The sequence below is a fragment of the Brachyhypopomus gauderio genome, chromosome 1 (genome assembly GCF_052324685.1).
Source record: "Brachyhypopomus gauderio isolate BG-103 chromosome 1, BGAUD_0.2, whole genome shotgun sequence".
In the NCBI taxonomy this organism is placed as follows: domain Eukaryota; kingdom Metazoa; phylum Chordata; class Actinopteri; order Gymnotiformes; family Hypopomidae; genus Brachyhypopomus; species Brachyhypopomus gauderio.
In genome coordinates, this window is record NC_135211.1 from 9,827,914 (window position 1) to 9,843,431 (window position 15,518).

Below are 15,518 nucleotides of genomic sequence, written 5' to 3' on the forward strand. Positions count from 1 at the left end.
GCCGGTTTGTTGGCAATGCCGTACACGAGGCCAGGTCCATAGGCCGACACACTGGGGCTGTTAGCATTATTGACGTAGAACTGCAGAGGACTCTCTGTGGAGCAAACGAACATATTGAGAAAGTTGGCATGAATTCTAACAGCTTGACTGGGAGGAGAGCACTGGAATGATTGCACAGGTGTGTCATGCAAGTCTTTCAAAATTATATATCATTCTGACAGTTTATCCGAATGTGAACTGGGTGTTGTGTACACAAGCAACAAGTTGCTTCATTAATGCCGAAGCATTCAAGAATGGTCTACCACTGATTTCACAATCATATATTGCAATAGCATTTAACAATGCATTTTATCTAGATGCATTGTTAATACTTAACAGGATATCCACATATGAAATGCAAGATCTGAGTCACTCGTTATTCTGGGCAAGTTCCAAAACAAAGTATAAATGAGTCTCAACAGAGAGGGTTTATCAAAAGGTAATATACCATCCCATTACTTCATCAGCTGGTAAAACATCTGCATTGGGCCGATATTGTTGCCTTTTGCAAGAACAGTGGGCAACAATAAGTTATACATCCGGTACATGATTCTTGCCATGGTAGCAGTAGATGTGGAGTGTGATTATGTTGGCTGAGGACCCCCATGTACACAGCCCAGCATGTGGGGCATGGCCCTTCAATACAAATCCTGCTCTGCACCAACTTCAGATTCTCAGAGCTCGATGTTATACAGGATCTCTCATGTCAAAGAATCACTGTTCCAAATTATGTTCCTTCTGCCCCATTCCACCTAGATATATTCGCTTGAAAGGTGAATCTTCTCAACTCCCCTCGACCTGTGTGAACAGCTGCCATAGCCCTCCAACTTTGTGACGATCTGTGAAGAATCCTGACTGGGAGCTAATTTATGGGGAGGACTCATCCTTCTTCCAGCAGCTGCCATTTAAGAGGCTCAAAAAGCATTAAAGTCCTATGGGCTAGGTGAGGTCTCAGTTCCACAGCTCATACCTGGTATGTGGGAGTCATTGTATTTGATGTGCATCTCATGAAGGCCTGCCTCTGTGGGGGAGTACTTCACGGTGACCGTGCCATCCTTGTTGTCCACGATCTCGGGCTTGGCCGTTTTTCCCGACGGCATGTGAACCTCCCCTGAAGAGGAGAAACAGTAATTTCACTGTGGCCATCATTACATTTCATTGAGATGTTTGAGAGTGAGGAGCAAAAAATAAAGCCTTCAGTTTCAGTGAGTAGTGTTGGCTTGTGTTGTACACACCAAATACCTCTAGTTACACGGCTGCTTATTCCTCACCTGTAATTTCACCCTTGCGAAAGGTGAAGGGAATCACCATGTCGAAAGGCCGGAAGCCTGTGCCGTTCATGCTGTTAATGGGAACATACACGCCATCCGTCACCTGCAATAAAGGAGAAGGTTTGTAATTGAGACCAAGAAACTGATGATTTCCAGACCAAGGAGTACACACATTTAGGAAAAGCAGAAAGTCATTGAGTGATTGGGTGGGAGGGCCCACATTAAACCCTCCAGCACACCTGGAATGGTTCTGAGGAGACTGATATTAAGTAAAATTTAACACAAACAGTCTTAGAAATGTGGCTATAAAAGGAGATGGTCCGGGCACAGGCTAACCTGCTTTTGATTAAATGTGTCTTAAATTTTCACCATGTTCTGGATAGTGTTTTGGAAACATGGCATGACGGAGTTAGCGCAAGGTCAGTGAACACAAATGGGATGTGGACAAGGTGTCTTAACTCGTGTTTCAATAGAGACTCATAACATGTTCACAAACATCAGTACCTTGTACTGGCATAAAGGAAAGAGTCTGGAGAAAATGTAATGAGTAAAACATGGTGATGCTTGAACTCGTGCTATATTTGTTCAGGTTTGGGGTTATGCTCATAATCAGAGCCTGGTTGCCATACAGGCCACTTTCATTTGAAAAGGAGAGGAAAAAAAAAAAAAAAACAAAAAACCAAAAACCACCAGATTTGCCTCCAAGCAAAACGACAGCCCACTATGCCGTCTGTCGGAGTTTCCCTAGCCTTTGCCATGAGTGAAACTCACGAACAGGAAAAAAGAGGTGTAAGTCCAAGGAGAATTGGGCACAGAAGAGAACAGAGTACTTTTGAGAGAGGAGAAAGGGAGATGACGTGTGAACCAAGAGCCAACTCCTGAAAAAAATGATGCGTGATTGGTTAAAACATGACAGAACTGAATTTAAATCACTCATCACAGCACGTAGGATGGGAGAGGACAAACGGAAAACAAGACAAACATGCAGACAAAAAAGTGTGCGTGTTCAGGCACACTAAAGTAGCCCCGAGGTCAGTGCAAAGGCTGAAAAAGATGAACCGGTGAAGGTAGTGGAGGGTTCGATGTCCATGAGCAGAGGTTTGCTGTGCAAAAGAGGGACAGGAGACAGGGGAGGGGCTGTGTTGGGGGGACTAGCGGGTGCGTGTGTACCCAGGGCTGGAAGCCGGCTCCTGGAGCAGATTCCTGCTGCTGGCCCAACTGCTGCTGCAACAGAGGAGTGTCATCGGTAGCCTAGGACAGGAGAGAGCGAGTTATATGCACACAGACGTGTACATGCGCACACAATACAGGAGGGGTCATACCTATATACATTAACTGAAAAGTGATGAGATACTTCAATCAATGTCTTAATTAGGTATTAATGTGGAAACGAGTAAATATTGTGAAGGGATGTTTCATTCTGGTGTCAAAATAAAATTACTTCTGAAGATCCAGGGTTTAAATCCAATTTGGAAAAAAAAAAAAAAAAAAAAAAAAAGAGATTAAACTCATTTAGCTGGACACTCCCAGGAAAGCCAGCAATTTCCAACATAAATCTGTTATATTTTTCCCCTGCAAAGCCTGCTGATCAAACCCAATGTGGTGGAGTCGTACCGTGACTGTGAAAGGGCTCCGTGGGATGTTCTCTCCTCCAAAGCGGACGTAAATCAGGTACGTCCCAGGATTTGGAGCCACGTAGAATATGTCGAAGGTGCCATCCTCATTCTCTATTATGTCAGCCTCCACCTCTGTGCCATCAGGGGTTACAATGATGCAGGAGACCTTTCCTTTGCCTGCACCCTTGGTGTTGACTACAAAACCAACCTCCTCACCAATGCCAATGGTTGGCCCAATGCCAGGACCTGCAGATTTGTGGGCACACCAAAACCATGTGATGAGGAATTCATAAGTTGAGCAGTGTGACAGTTTGAGAACTTGTTTGTGTTTTTGCTACACCCCCCTTTACAACTTGTGTTGCAATGCTTTTGGCAGTGGGAACACATGAACTTACCATTGACTGTACACTTGGTAGCATCGCCCGAGGTTGTGGCCCGCACTCTGTAGGGCGAGGTGGGGATCTCATCACCTCCATACTTGATCACAATCGTGTAACGGCCCACCTTATCTGGCACATAGAACACACGGTACGTCCCATCCTGGTTGTCCTGCAGATTGGCTTTCTTTGGCTTCCCGTCTTGGTCCTGAACATTGGAAACAAGATGTCAGATAGAGAAAGGGGGGGGGGGGGGGGGGGGGGGGGGGTGCTTGTTGGTCATCCTGCCACTACAGTGGGGGAGGATGGAGTAGTACACTTCCTATGGCCAAGGAGGAGTGCAGAGGTCCCCTCGTGGATGAGCATGTGGTTGGAGGAGAGTGTTGAGTAGTTTATGGCCTCTGGAAGCACTCCACTGAGCATCATCAATTATCAGACAGTGAAGGAAGCAGCAAGGGGGCCCATGGTGCTGTAGGATATTACTGAGATGCAGACGTCTGCCTGCAGCACCACATTTAGCCTTGGCAAGATGTCCGTATCTCACTACTAGTCTCACAAGGCTCACTGAGCAGGTTTGGCTGGAGAGGGAGATGCAGGGCTGAGGAGAGGAGCACTCTCAGATCTGGGTCTTAAGATGCACCCACTAAGGAGACTAGAGGACTAGAGTGGATTATGGGTACGTGATAATCATGGATGCAGTCAAGCCAAAAGTGCTTGCAGTGCCAAGTGAACGTCATAAAACAGCACGTCAAGATCACTTGTGTAGTGACTATTTAATTCAGTTCTAGTCAATTAAAATCAGTGACCTTATAACTGATTATATAGATTATGACTAGAACGGGAATCCGGGGTAACAGAGGTGGGGACTCGAGTCACATGACTTGGACTCGAGTCAGACTCGAGTCATTAATATTAAGACTTTTGACTTGACTTAAAAAAATATTCAGAGACTTAGACTTGACTTGGACTTTTACACCAATAACTTGGGACTTGAATTGGACTTGAACCTGTTAACTTGCAAAGACTTGATTTTTTTTTTAAACCCCAAATCTAAATTTTAAAACGCATATTAATATTTATAAAGTGCGCCCCATTAATTTCATTTCCGTCCTTCTGACGCAGACCGGCGTTACACCAGATTCTGTGACCGTCGAGTTTTGTGACCACAGGGGGCGCACAGTTTCTGTTCAGACGCTTTACGAATGCTACGTAAACTATGCTGATGCACTTTCTTTACTCGTTTTGTTGGTGTCCACGAGCCAAAATATGACAGATGTTTATATTTACATTTATCGTCTCTTAATTACATAAATGTACTTAAACAAGATTTACCATCCCCTCACCATTGCAGCCAACAAAGAAATCATGAATGGGATGTACAGGTGAGCCTTTTTAACTGGGGTCACCAATTCTGACGGCAGCCATCAGGATATGTGACTCGAAAGGACTTGAAATTCCAAGTTTCAGACTTGGGACTTGACGGTTGCCTGTCTTGACTCGAGACTTGACTCGGGACTTGAGGATAAAGACTTGGACTTACTTGAGACTTGCAAAACACTGACTTGGTCCTACCTCTGCCAGGTAAACCACAGCTAGGGTAACAATATGTATAATATTTGGTAGAAAGGGAGGATATTGCATTCAGCCCGTGAGGGAGTGAGAGGTATACACTAGGGTTACACACCATGATCTGGACTGACAGCTGGCCTTCTCCTGCATCCTTGGCATCGATGGTGAACTCCACGGGCAGGCTGGCGGGCAGGCCTGTGCTCAGACCAGGCCCACTGGCATGGACTTTGCTGGCATCATGAGTGGGCAGCACGCGCACCTTAAAGGGACTGGAAATGGGGGAAAGCGAAAAAGGCTGATTAGGGAAGAACAGAGTGTTTTGACACCAGGGAAATGCTCAAAAGGAAGGGCGGCAGCACCTGCGTGGGATCTCCTCTCCTGCGTATTTGACAGCCACGGAGAAAAGGCCCTCCACGGATGGAGTGTAGGCTACGTCATACGTGCCGTCTCCATTGTCTCTTATATCAGCTGGCTCAGCCAAACCTGAACGCAAACAATGATCACTGAGTAAATGACTGTAACCGAATCCTGGCTCTCACCACAGAAGCGGTCATGCTTTAAAATTAACTTATTTATGCTAAACTACAACTGCAACCAAGAATAGACAACTTTGAAAAAGTAACAAAAACAACAAGATAAAACAGCTAAATATTATGCCTTTTTTTTTTTAATACTTTTTTTTTTTTTTGAAGTATGACCTGACAGTGACCGTATGACATGGTCTGACCTTTAGGGCCCGTTACGGCGACAGAGAGAGGCGCTGTGCCAGCTTTGCTACAGTCCACAGTGAACGTCTGAGGGATCTGGGCCCGCACGGCCGAACCCACACCAGGCCCAGACAGCGTCACCATACTGGAGTCCACAACGTCCCTCGCCGGCACCTTGAAAGGGCTTCCTAAGAAACATCAGTTAATTGCATCGTTAATTGGATTTTATTTTAACACCCTTGGACAGTTTTAGAAACATACATACACATGTACTACACGTACTCTATTGAAGACATTTTAGAAAATACAGATTTACACTCGCATATATTAGTTACGCATAGCATGTCATGATTGTTAAATACTTTTGAAAATGCATACAAAGGAATGAGTAACACCTCGGCTAGAATTAAGCTACACAGTGGAGTGGTTGTTCAGCACACTAATCCCTGGAATGAAGCTGTGAAACGTACATGCTTAATCATATTCTCAAGCTTACAGACTGAAAGGCAGATCGTTGTTGACTTATGGTGCAAAAGATGATCCATGATCCAAAAGAACGGCCGATTAAGACAAGCGTGATTCAAACGTATTTAATGGAAAAACCATTAAAATTAACATCATAGCAAAATAATAATAATAAAAAAAACAAAGCTTCACACAAGGTTCTGAGTATCTTATGCTGTGTCACCATAAATGCAGCATTGAAAAGCTCAAGTGGTGAGTGATGGTAGTACATTTGTAAATGTCAGAACGGCCCAGTACAGAAAACACATGTACCTGGAATGTGCTGGCCTCCATATGTGATATTGACATCATAACAGCCCGGGACGTATGGAGTGTACTCCACATTGCAGCTGCCATCCTTGTTGTCTTTACAGGACATCTTTGACTCAGACGGGCCTTCAACAGTGATGCCCAGTCCGCCAATACCAGCTCCCCTGGGAAAGCACGTGTGATTCGTCAAATTACAAGGGTCGCGTTGCTTTATTTGTTAGTTTGACAAATTCCATCAACAACTGCATTAATAGCATTTGGTGTTACCAAGAAAAGAAAAACAAATAAAGGAGGAAAATAAAGAGTGCCATACCTGGTGATGATTGAAAACTTGTTAGGTTTGTCAGTTAGAGCTTCCACCAGACCAGGGCCTTTAGCCAGAACTCGAGTGGGATCACAGCCTTCACCCACGGTTACCTGGAAAGGACTCTTGGGAACGGGGGTCTCATCATATAGCACCTCCACTGTGTGAACACCTGGAAGCAATATTACACAGTTAAGTTGATGTTTGGCAGGTTGCTTCCAAGTGCAACCATGTAGCACATTCTGATGGTATAAATGACTTCTGAGCACTGTTTGGCCTGTGTGATGTACCATTCTCAAAGGGCGTGTACTCCGCCGTGTAGGTGCCATCGCCTTGGTCAGTGAGGAAACAGTCTGTGGCAGCACCTGATGGATTCTTAACCTGGGTTTTAATGTGTTTCCCTCCCACTCTAGTCAATGACCGGGCATCTATAGTGAAGTCAGTGGTGGCCTCCCTGAAAACACCTAGAGATGAAAAAGACTTAAATCATGAAAAATGGGAATAACTGAAGAAAGAATATATGGAATTCGTAAGGACAGTCTTTTCATAAAGTGACTGTTTCATGCAAATGTCATTGCCACTCATGTTTGGAAGAAAATGGGGGTTTTCACCAGGAATTCTTTTCCAAAAAAGTAAAAAAATGGTCCTCTTTCAGACTGAGGTTATTCAAAGTATAATGAGATGTGACGAGGTTCTGAAAGAGGACTAATAATACCTCTCTGAAAATTGCTGGAATACTAAAGGGGAGTTTAAAGAAGACCCATGAGGTCATGGGAAACGTCCTTGAAGAACAAGAACCTTGGCAATAAAAAATAAGATTCAAATACTCCATTATGCATTTGAATTAAGACACTCTTGAGAAGAAAAAAATATTTTGATATGAAGTCATAAAAAAATGAAAACCTAAAAATGTACACATACCATCCGCTGTTACTCCTGGTCCAAACACCTTCACTTTGCTGGTGTCAACAGCCGGATCCACTGCCACCTTGGCAGGAAAGTTAGGAACAGTCTTTCCCCCGTACTTTAGGAGCAGCGTGTACATGCCTGCCATCAGCGGGACGTAAGTGACCGTGTATGTTCCATCCTTGTTGTCCAGCACCTCTGTCTTGGCTTTGGAGCCCGTCTCCGAGACGGCCTCCCAGGAGAGCTGCCCAGGCCCAGCCTTGACACAGTCCACATTCACCACGCTGACCTCACCAACTTTGCCTCTCTTGAGGCCCGAGCCTGATGCCACCACCTTGGCAGGATCGAATGGGTACTGGACATCGGCGGAGAAGGGCGATCCGGGGATGTGGACATCCTCAAACAGGATGTTGACCAGGTACTCGCCTGGCTCAGTGGGCAAGTAGGATACGGAGCACGTGCCATCGCCATTGTCCGAGCACTCTATTTTGGCCTCTGTAGGACCCTCTACAGTGAGGCCGAGGCCACCCGTGCCTGCTCCTTTGGTGTCGATGGTGAACTCGGCGGGGCTGCCCACCAAGCCGCCTTTCAACCCTGAACCAAAGGCTTTTACCTGTGAAGAACACCAATTCATTACCTCCAAGCAGTCTTTAACTGCAGGTATCTTAACAGCTCATTACTGCATGTCTTGAAAATGTTTCAAATGAATGCAAAAAGTCATATGCCAGGTGTGCATCCAAAATAAAAATGATATATACATATCTATATAAAGTTATATAGAAACCTTGCTGGGATCTGGGGGCAATGTGGCATCCACAGAGAAGGGACTCCCCGGCACTGGGTGGCCGTCATAGAGGACATCCACAGCATAGATGCCCTCCTCTTTGGGGACGTATTTGACCACATTGATGCCTTTGCCCAGCTGGGGCTCCACCACACAGGGCACAGAGTTGCCTGATGGGCTGGCGATGCGGGTCTCCATCTTGCCCTGACCACCTGCTCCCTTCACGTCAACTATAAACTCCTGATCCTTCCCGACTTCAACTCCTGGAAAGCAGGATATGGAAGGGTATTAAAATACTTTACTCCATTGAATTAGGTATATAACTAGCTAACCCTGTTGGCATTAGGGCCGTGTGTTGAATTCTGTGAACTCCTCACCAACATCCTACAATCTCTGAAAGTAGCCAAGTACCAATAAGCTTCTCCCAATTCATGGACCAAGAAATCAACTTTATAGCACTTTATGCCGTCAAAAAGCATGTGGTGAAACTTATGGAACAGAGCACATAGCGTGCAGTAAAATGCACGTGGGGTGCTGGCAGTAGAAATATAGCACAGATGATTAATGAAGATTCACCAAGCGATGTTTGTATATGCACACAAGGCAGAGCACTCACTGCTCTCCAGGCCATCCACGCTGACCCTGCTGAGGACCAGCGGGGCTGCCACTCCCACAGCAAAAGGGCTTTTAGAGATCAGGTCACCTCCAAAGGTCACAGTTATCACCATCTCTCCCTGCAAGGAGAGCAAGAAACCAGATATACATGCTGGATGTTTAAAAACTAAACTGTTGCAATCAAGACCTGAGTTTTTTTCTTTAGCCATCAGTAAATATGTAATATGCTTTTATTGAAGACAAAAAAACCCCCAAACTTTACCTCTTCGGTGGGAGTGTACTTTACAGTGTAGGAATAGTCATAGTTGTCAATGATATCAAAGTCTTTGACAGGCTGTCCTGGGATGGGGCCAGAGAACTTCACATCCAGAGGAGCTTTGCCTGCTCCTTTGGTGTGAACTGTAAAATGAGTGGGCGTGCCACACTCCACACCTGACAGGCAGCAGCAAGAAAGGAGGGACTGAAGACATGAGACTGTGAGAGACTATGCTATGGCATATCATGCTACTAAGAAGGAAAATGAAAAATGAACATTGAACAGACCTGCTCGAGCAAGCCCTGGTCCTTCAGCCTCGACTTTAGACGCATCATGTGAGGGGTCCACTTTGACATGGAACGGACTGACAGGAATTTCCTGTCAAATGTCAAAAATGAATGTGACTTTTGTGAGTAAAATTAGTATATGGCAAAGTAAGGTCAAACACAAAGCCCTCGTGGTGGTCTTCACTCACTTGATCTGTGAAAAGTACTTTGATGGTGAGGCGTCCAGCTCCTGGTGGGACGTACTTGACAGTGATGGTATCGTTTGCATTAGGAATGATGTCAAAATCAACATCCTCTTCCTTATCACTGACGACATTGGCATCACACTTGATACCAACACTGACATCACCTGTAGGTTCATAAATCCAAAAAAGAATTTAAGGAACGAGGCATTCAATACAATAAATATAAAAGCCATTTTAACTGAAATAGACCCTGAAGCATTTTGTAACCTTCTCCAGCTTCTGCACAATCCACAGTGAAGTGTGTGGGCTCATGAGCTTTTAACCCCGTCCTTTCCACTCCAGGCCCAAACACTTTCACTTTTTGAGGGTGACTTCCCTTTCCAATGTGAACCTACAGCAGAAGACCTCGATAGTGTTAAAGGTACATAAAAAAATAAAAATAAAAAAAACCACCAACAGAAAGTCAAAATTAGAACGCCTTACAGTAACTTCATATATAATTAAAAGGAGCAATAAGTTGCATTTTCCAACTTCTTGGTCAAAATTCTGCTTCGGAAACATCTCCAACAGTGGTGAGAACACTGTAGAAAAGAAAAGCATTTATCCCAACCCACACTGCACCCTAAACCTGCATTAAATCGTGAAGAATTCGTAAAGTCCTACATATCATGACTTCATTCGATGAGACAAGCTATTGCTACCTATTGCTCCTTTACCAAAAGGATTGCACACCTGATTCAATAGAATTCTATAGTATTATAGTATAGTATGGCATTTACAATACAAGTCCACATTCCAAATCCCACTGCTTTTCAATGCGGAAATAAAACCCCCACAACATTCCAGATTAAAAACATGCCTTGCAGATAAGTTTCTTTAAGGATTTATTTTAGTTCTAGAAACATTGAATGCACAATTAATAAATCATTTTTTATTCATTGACAAACTTCTGAAAAGGTCCATCTTCCTTAATTGCAAAATTATTGGTTACTATTCAAATCTTCAGAATACAAATTTTCCAAAATCTGTTTTTAAGCCTTCATGTCATGAAATGATTGCATCCCCAAGTACAATAATATTCAGTCAAGAGGGATTTGGAATTACCATAGTAAATGTCTCACTGTTCATGAAATTTTGGATTTCTGTACAATGCCATCACAACTTGCAATCATAATCTCCAAGAATCTTTTAATATTATATGACCATGACAGAGAAAATGTTAAAGTAGAATAAATTATTGACAATTCAATTATTAACTAAAAAAACCAAATGAAATGTGATGTAAAAAATAATTAGCTTAAATTTCTTTATAAATCAGATGCACATTAGTTTAATTGTTGAAATGTTAATTGTTAATTCACACAAATGAAATTGAAAAAAATTGAAACTAAAACCATTGAAATGATTAAAATTGTGGACAAAAACAAGATTTAAATATTAATTCATTTTGAACATTATTCCTTGTGCTTACATTGCAAAACAAACAAAAAAAATAAATAAAACCCCAAATTAACTGAAAGAACACAAGCAGCTCTCCTCCGTATAGGTGGTTATAATAATGATGGGCTTGTGTTTCACAATGGCAGGAGCTTCGGTTTTAGCTAGCATGTCCTGTCCAACCACCACTTCCACAACTGTAGGGCATGCCTTCACTTCTGCCACCTTAGATGCCATTAGTTCAGGGGCCTGGTTAGTCATCAGGATGTTAGTAGGTATTGTAGAGGTTCGTGGTTCGGAAAGGCTTACCCTGAAGGGGCTGCTGGGAATGTTGACCCCTCCCCAGGTCACAGCAATCGTGTGCTTGACAGCTGAGGTGGGGGTGTAGGAGCAGGCGTAGACGTCACCTTTGCTTTTCACCTTCACATCTACGGGCACACCGTCCGCACTCTGAAGCGCAGGAGAACAACGTGCCATCATGTTCAGGGACAACTACTCAGAGCATGATTCATTAACTTTAGGCTCTGGTTGTTATGAAAGCACAGGAAAACAAAGCTAACAACAAGAAATATATACAGCATTAACCGTAATGGTTGATTCATGGTGATTAAAATTAGAGGTCAATCTGATTGTAAGGCTGCAGATTTGCTTTTAATCTCGTTTTATCATTAACTGGATTTACCTGTGCAATGATCTTCAAGGGACCCTTTCCTGCATCTTTAGCCTCAACTGTGAACTCTGTGGGCATGTTGACAATGCATCCAGTCTTCTCCAGACCTGGTCCATAGGCTCTAACCTGAACCAAATTGCATACAACCTTAAGGTCACCCCCTTAGCTCCAATCAACACGCCGTGTTAACTGAAGGCTCTTCAGGTTTGAGTGTCATCAAGGGACTGATACCTGGTCAGGGTCGCTGGCTTTGTCATCTGGGATAATATAAGCCATGAACGGGCTGCCGTCGATGTCCTCGTCATCACACATGATGTGCACAGCGTACTCCCCGGGTTCTGTAGGCCAGTACTTTACATCACAAGAGCCATCGTTCTGGTCCTCACACTCGATCCGGGCCTGCGACGGGCCCTCGATGGCAAACCCTGCAGGAAGCGGGGAAAGCGCAAATGGCCTGCAGTTAGTTCTGCTGAGCCAGCATGTCTTGCAAAGTTTTGGTTCATACTAATGGTATTTTATCCTGAAGCCCCTCTAGAGAACATCACTGAAGACATCTTTTTCCAAAGAGTCACAGAAGCAAGTGGTAAAGAGGGCGTGAACCCACCAAGCACGCCCACATCTGTGCCGATAGACTCTGCCACGAAGTCAGCAGACTTGCCCACGATGCCACCCTCCAAACCCGGGCCCCATGCTCGGATCTTCTGTGGCCCTGCCTTGGGGCCAACAAGAACATCGAAGGGACTGCCATGACAATACAGAGCAGAGTCAGACAGCTCACATATACAGACCTCCTGACTACAACTAGTTGATCTCATGCATGGCACTGTCCACTGACTAATGACATATGTACAGTGAAGTGTCTGTGTGCCTGCCAATTCCTACAGCATGGCTCACCCGCCATTTCAGAATGCCACATGATTACCAGCTGTTTGAAAAGACCATATGTTAATAATCACAGTGAATATGCTGTGATGGACTGCATCCAATCAGAAATCTGGTGGAAGAGCCCATCATGGAGGCTATGACAACAGGGTAAATGCTTGTGTGTGTGAGATCTACAACTGTGGCTGGCTATGAGCTCACCAACTACCATCAGTGTAATAACAGAACCCCTGGGCTCTGTGTGCAAATGCCAGTCTGCAGTCTTGGGCCACACACACACACACACACACACACACATACACTATCCCATCCACATGGTTACAAATAAGTGTATGTCTATACGACATAAAATAAGCTTGTTTCTTGTGCTAAAACATTCCTCAGTTGTTGGGAACCACAGAGTGTGAGCCCATGAGGGCTCACATTTAATAGGACGGCTCACCAGTGCTATAGGAAACAGACAGGCAGACAAAGGGCTTTGTATGTGGTAGTTCCCCGTGGCCTCGTTACGCCACCCCCCCCCCCCCCCCCCCCCCCAACACACACACACGAGGGGAATGATGTAATGTCAAACTGCTCCTCAGTTTCGCCTTCCATATGCTTGAACAGTACAAGAGTGTAAGAGTGCTAGATGGATAAAGACAGCAAATATATCCAACATTGTAGGTCTCCAAAGACTGTGTGTATGTGGCATATTTAACAACTTCACCTTTACAAGTGTTTTCTTTTACTCAGATCCTAAAGGGGCGTTCCAAAGTATCTTCCAACAACCAGATGCACAGATGCTAAACATACTGTTTCTATATGAGCATGTCTTCATACCAAAACAATCCAGATCTACCCAAAGGGACACCCCAAATCCCACCTAACTGACAAGACACAGGAAGACTGCATTTGGACCTGCTGGACTGCATATTCTGAGAAAGAGACTTTCATGAACGCACTAGACCAAATATGGTTGCAAACTGGAGTTTAATAGGAATTTCTCCAGTCAGGTTTTAAAAGGATGTCATATTCTCTAGGAACGTCACCCATTGAAATGTTTGTAAAGAACACAAAGGTGAGCTGTAGAAAATTAAACGCACCTCTTGGGAATGTGCTGGCCACCCCATGTGATGGCTATGGTATGATCGCCTTGCGCATTAGGGCTGTACTCGTAGGCATACACACCATCCACACACTCCCTCAGCTTCACCGCCTCCTCCATGCCACCTGTGAAAGAGACAGGGAAAGTAACGTCTTCAGTTCTCTGCCCTGTGGACAATATGCTTACTCAACCTCGCAAATAGAACTTGACAATTACAGGTCAAATGTTGTGGGAAACACGGTAGTGAAATATGGAGTCTCAATGCTCCTCCAGGCCGCCCATTAAACACAGCAAGATGAGCCTGGCGTGAAGTGTGCTGTCTCAGCTACAATAATGCCATCTGAGCCACGGAGGCGGGCGCTGCACTGGAAGCCTCTAGCCTGGCCTGCTCTCCTGCAAAACCTCTCCCTTCAACTGCTGCACTTTCCACGTCACCTTGTGAACTCACAGCCCCAGCCAAGGACAGTGGTGCAGGCATGGCAGCAGCTCAGGGAGCCCCACATACTATCTGGAAGCTTCATGAGAGTTTGAAAATCAAAAGTTATGGTTTCTAGGACTTCGTGGTTGAGAAAGGATGAAGCACTGGATGTAAAGTAAGAATGAAAGGAGGATCAAAAGAATGAGAATATGAAAGTCAAAGAGGAAGCATTTACTCACTGGGACCTTTAACCGTGACCTTTAGATTACCACTTCCGGCACTCCGGGTGTCCACTTTGAAGTCTGCCACCTGATGCACACGCACACCTCTCGGCTGTAGGCCTTTGCCAGTTGCACGGCAAGCACCAGGACTGGATGCTGAAACACATACACGTACATTAATTATAAGATATGCTTACCCATGTAAATGTTTACCCATGCAATGCTCAAACAACGTCTTCCTCAATTTTATGCTCTACATGTACTGATGCATGTAATAACTCAGGGGAGGCAAGAGTCACACAGGAGCTCTGCAGTCGTATACGATCCCCAAAGCTCATGCCCGCACCACAGGGTAAGAGGGCTGTAGACAACCACTCCACCCTCACCCCTCTAGCCCACTCTCCCTCAGCTCTCTCATTAGGCCAGAGGAGAAATACCAGGAAGGTGGAGTCAATCCAACACGCATCTGCCACACAGCTGAGAAGACTCCCTCCGAAATGAAAGGAACCACTAGCAACGGTGTAGACACTGGTCATGTCCCAATTCATCCCAGGCGGTTTTTAAATATGTGATCAATAGGTAACAACTCCACTATCCGGTTACATATGGGAGTCAAATGGAAACTACACACACCAATACAAAGAGTTGTTATACTAATCAAGAGTTTACCAGGAAAATACCTACACAAAAGGTGTTTCAAGTAGAACAAAATGGGGTCCAAATTATTAGTTCACCGGTTTTTTATTTTTATTTTATTTTATTTTTTACTTCTGCCCAAGTCATTAAGTATATGCTTTGAACTCCTGAAGTAATGCTCTCCAAACCATGCTCACCACAAGAGCTCCAAGGAAAATTAAGAGTGAGGATTATCAAGGCAGCGCTATATGGTGCTCTTTGAAACTGTAGACTTGGCAAAGCACACCTCACACTAACTATTCATGGCTCAATTTTATTTCTTAGCATCCTAGCAAAAAAATAGGTTTGTTTTATAGGTATGGACATGGTTACCACAGCAAGTCTATGAGAATGAAGAAAACCACTCAGGCAAAGTGTGCTGAAACACAGACAGGTGTTGACTGTATTCAGCATCCATCTTGTTTTCGTTTCCCATTA

At 44.4% G+C, this 15,518-nt stretch overlaps 1 protein-coding gene across 3 annotated transcripts in view; it reads right to left on the reverse strand.

Moving 5' to 3' along the window:
* The window catches only part of flnba (filamin B a), a 59,488-nt gene that overhangs the window by 11,742 nt on the left and 32,228 nt on the right, over positions 1 to 15,518 (reverse strand). For 2 of the 3 annotated variants that reach the window (XM_076988404.1, XM_076988566.1), the window contains exons 8-32: positions 14,424 to 14,561; positions 13,765 to 13,891; positions 12,402 to 12,538; positions 12,029 to 12,222; positions 11,810 to 11,923; positions 11,437 to 11,577; positions 9,958 to 10,081; positions 9,694 to 9,854; positions 9,506 to 9,596; positions 9,225 to 9,394; positions 8,964 to 9,081; positions 8,348 to 8,610; positions 7,579 to 8,176; positions 6,948 to 7,121; positions 6,667 to 6,829; positions 6,357 to 6,517; positions 5,600 to 5,767; positions 5,232 to 5,355; positions 4,988 to 5,141; positions 3,322 to 3,511; positions 2,925 to 3,172; positions 2,481 to 2,561; positions 1,311 to 1,413; positions 1,010 to 1,150; positions 1 to 94 (exon numbers count right to left, since the gene is read on the reverse strand). The exon at positions 1 to 94 is cut by the window's left edge and continues 35 nt beyond it. In XM_076988404.1, the coding sequence (XP_076844519.1) occupies positions 1 to 94; positions 1,010 to 1,150; positions 1,311 to 1,413; positions 2,481 to 2,561; positions 2,925 to 3,172; positions 3,322 to 3,511; positions 4,988 to 5,141; positions 5,232 to 5,355; positions 5,600 to 5,767; positions 6,357 to 6,517; positions 6,667 to 6,829; positions 6,948 to 7,121; positions 7,579 to 8,176; positions 8,348 to 8,610; positions 8,964 to 9,081; positions 9,225 to 9,394; positions 9,506 to 9,596; positions 9,694 to 9,854; positions 9,958 to 10,081; positions 11,437 to 11,577; positions 11,810 to 11,923; positions 12,029 to 12,222; positions 12,402 to 12,538; positions 13,765 to 13,891; positions 14,424 to 14,561 (4,177 nt within the window). The remainder of the gene's footprint in view (positions 95 to 1,009; positions 1,151 to 1,310; positions 1,414 to 2,480; positions 2,562 to 2,924; positions 3,173 to 3,321; positions 3,512 to 4,987; positions 5,142 to 5,231; positions 5,356 to 5,599; positions 5,768 to 6,356; positions 6,518 to 6,666; positions 6,830 to 6,947; positions 7,122 to 7,578; positions 8,177 to 8,347; positions 8,611 to 8,963; positions 9,082 to 9,224; positions 9,395 to 9,505; positions 9,597 to 9,693; positions 9,855 to 9,957; positions 10,082 to 11,436; positions 11,578 to 11,809; positions 11,924 to 12,028; positions 12,223 to 12,401; positions 12,539 to 13,764; positions 13,892 to 14,423; positions 14,562 to 15,518) is intronic. The other variant, XM_076988487.1, reaches the window with a different exon arrangement.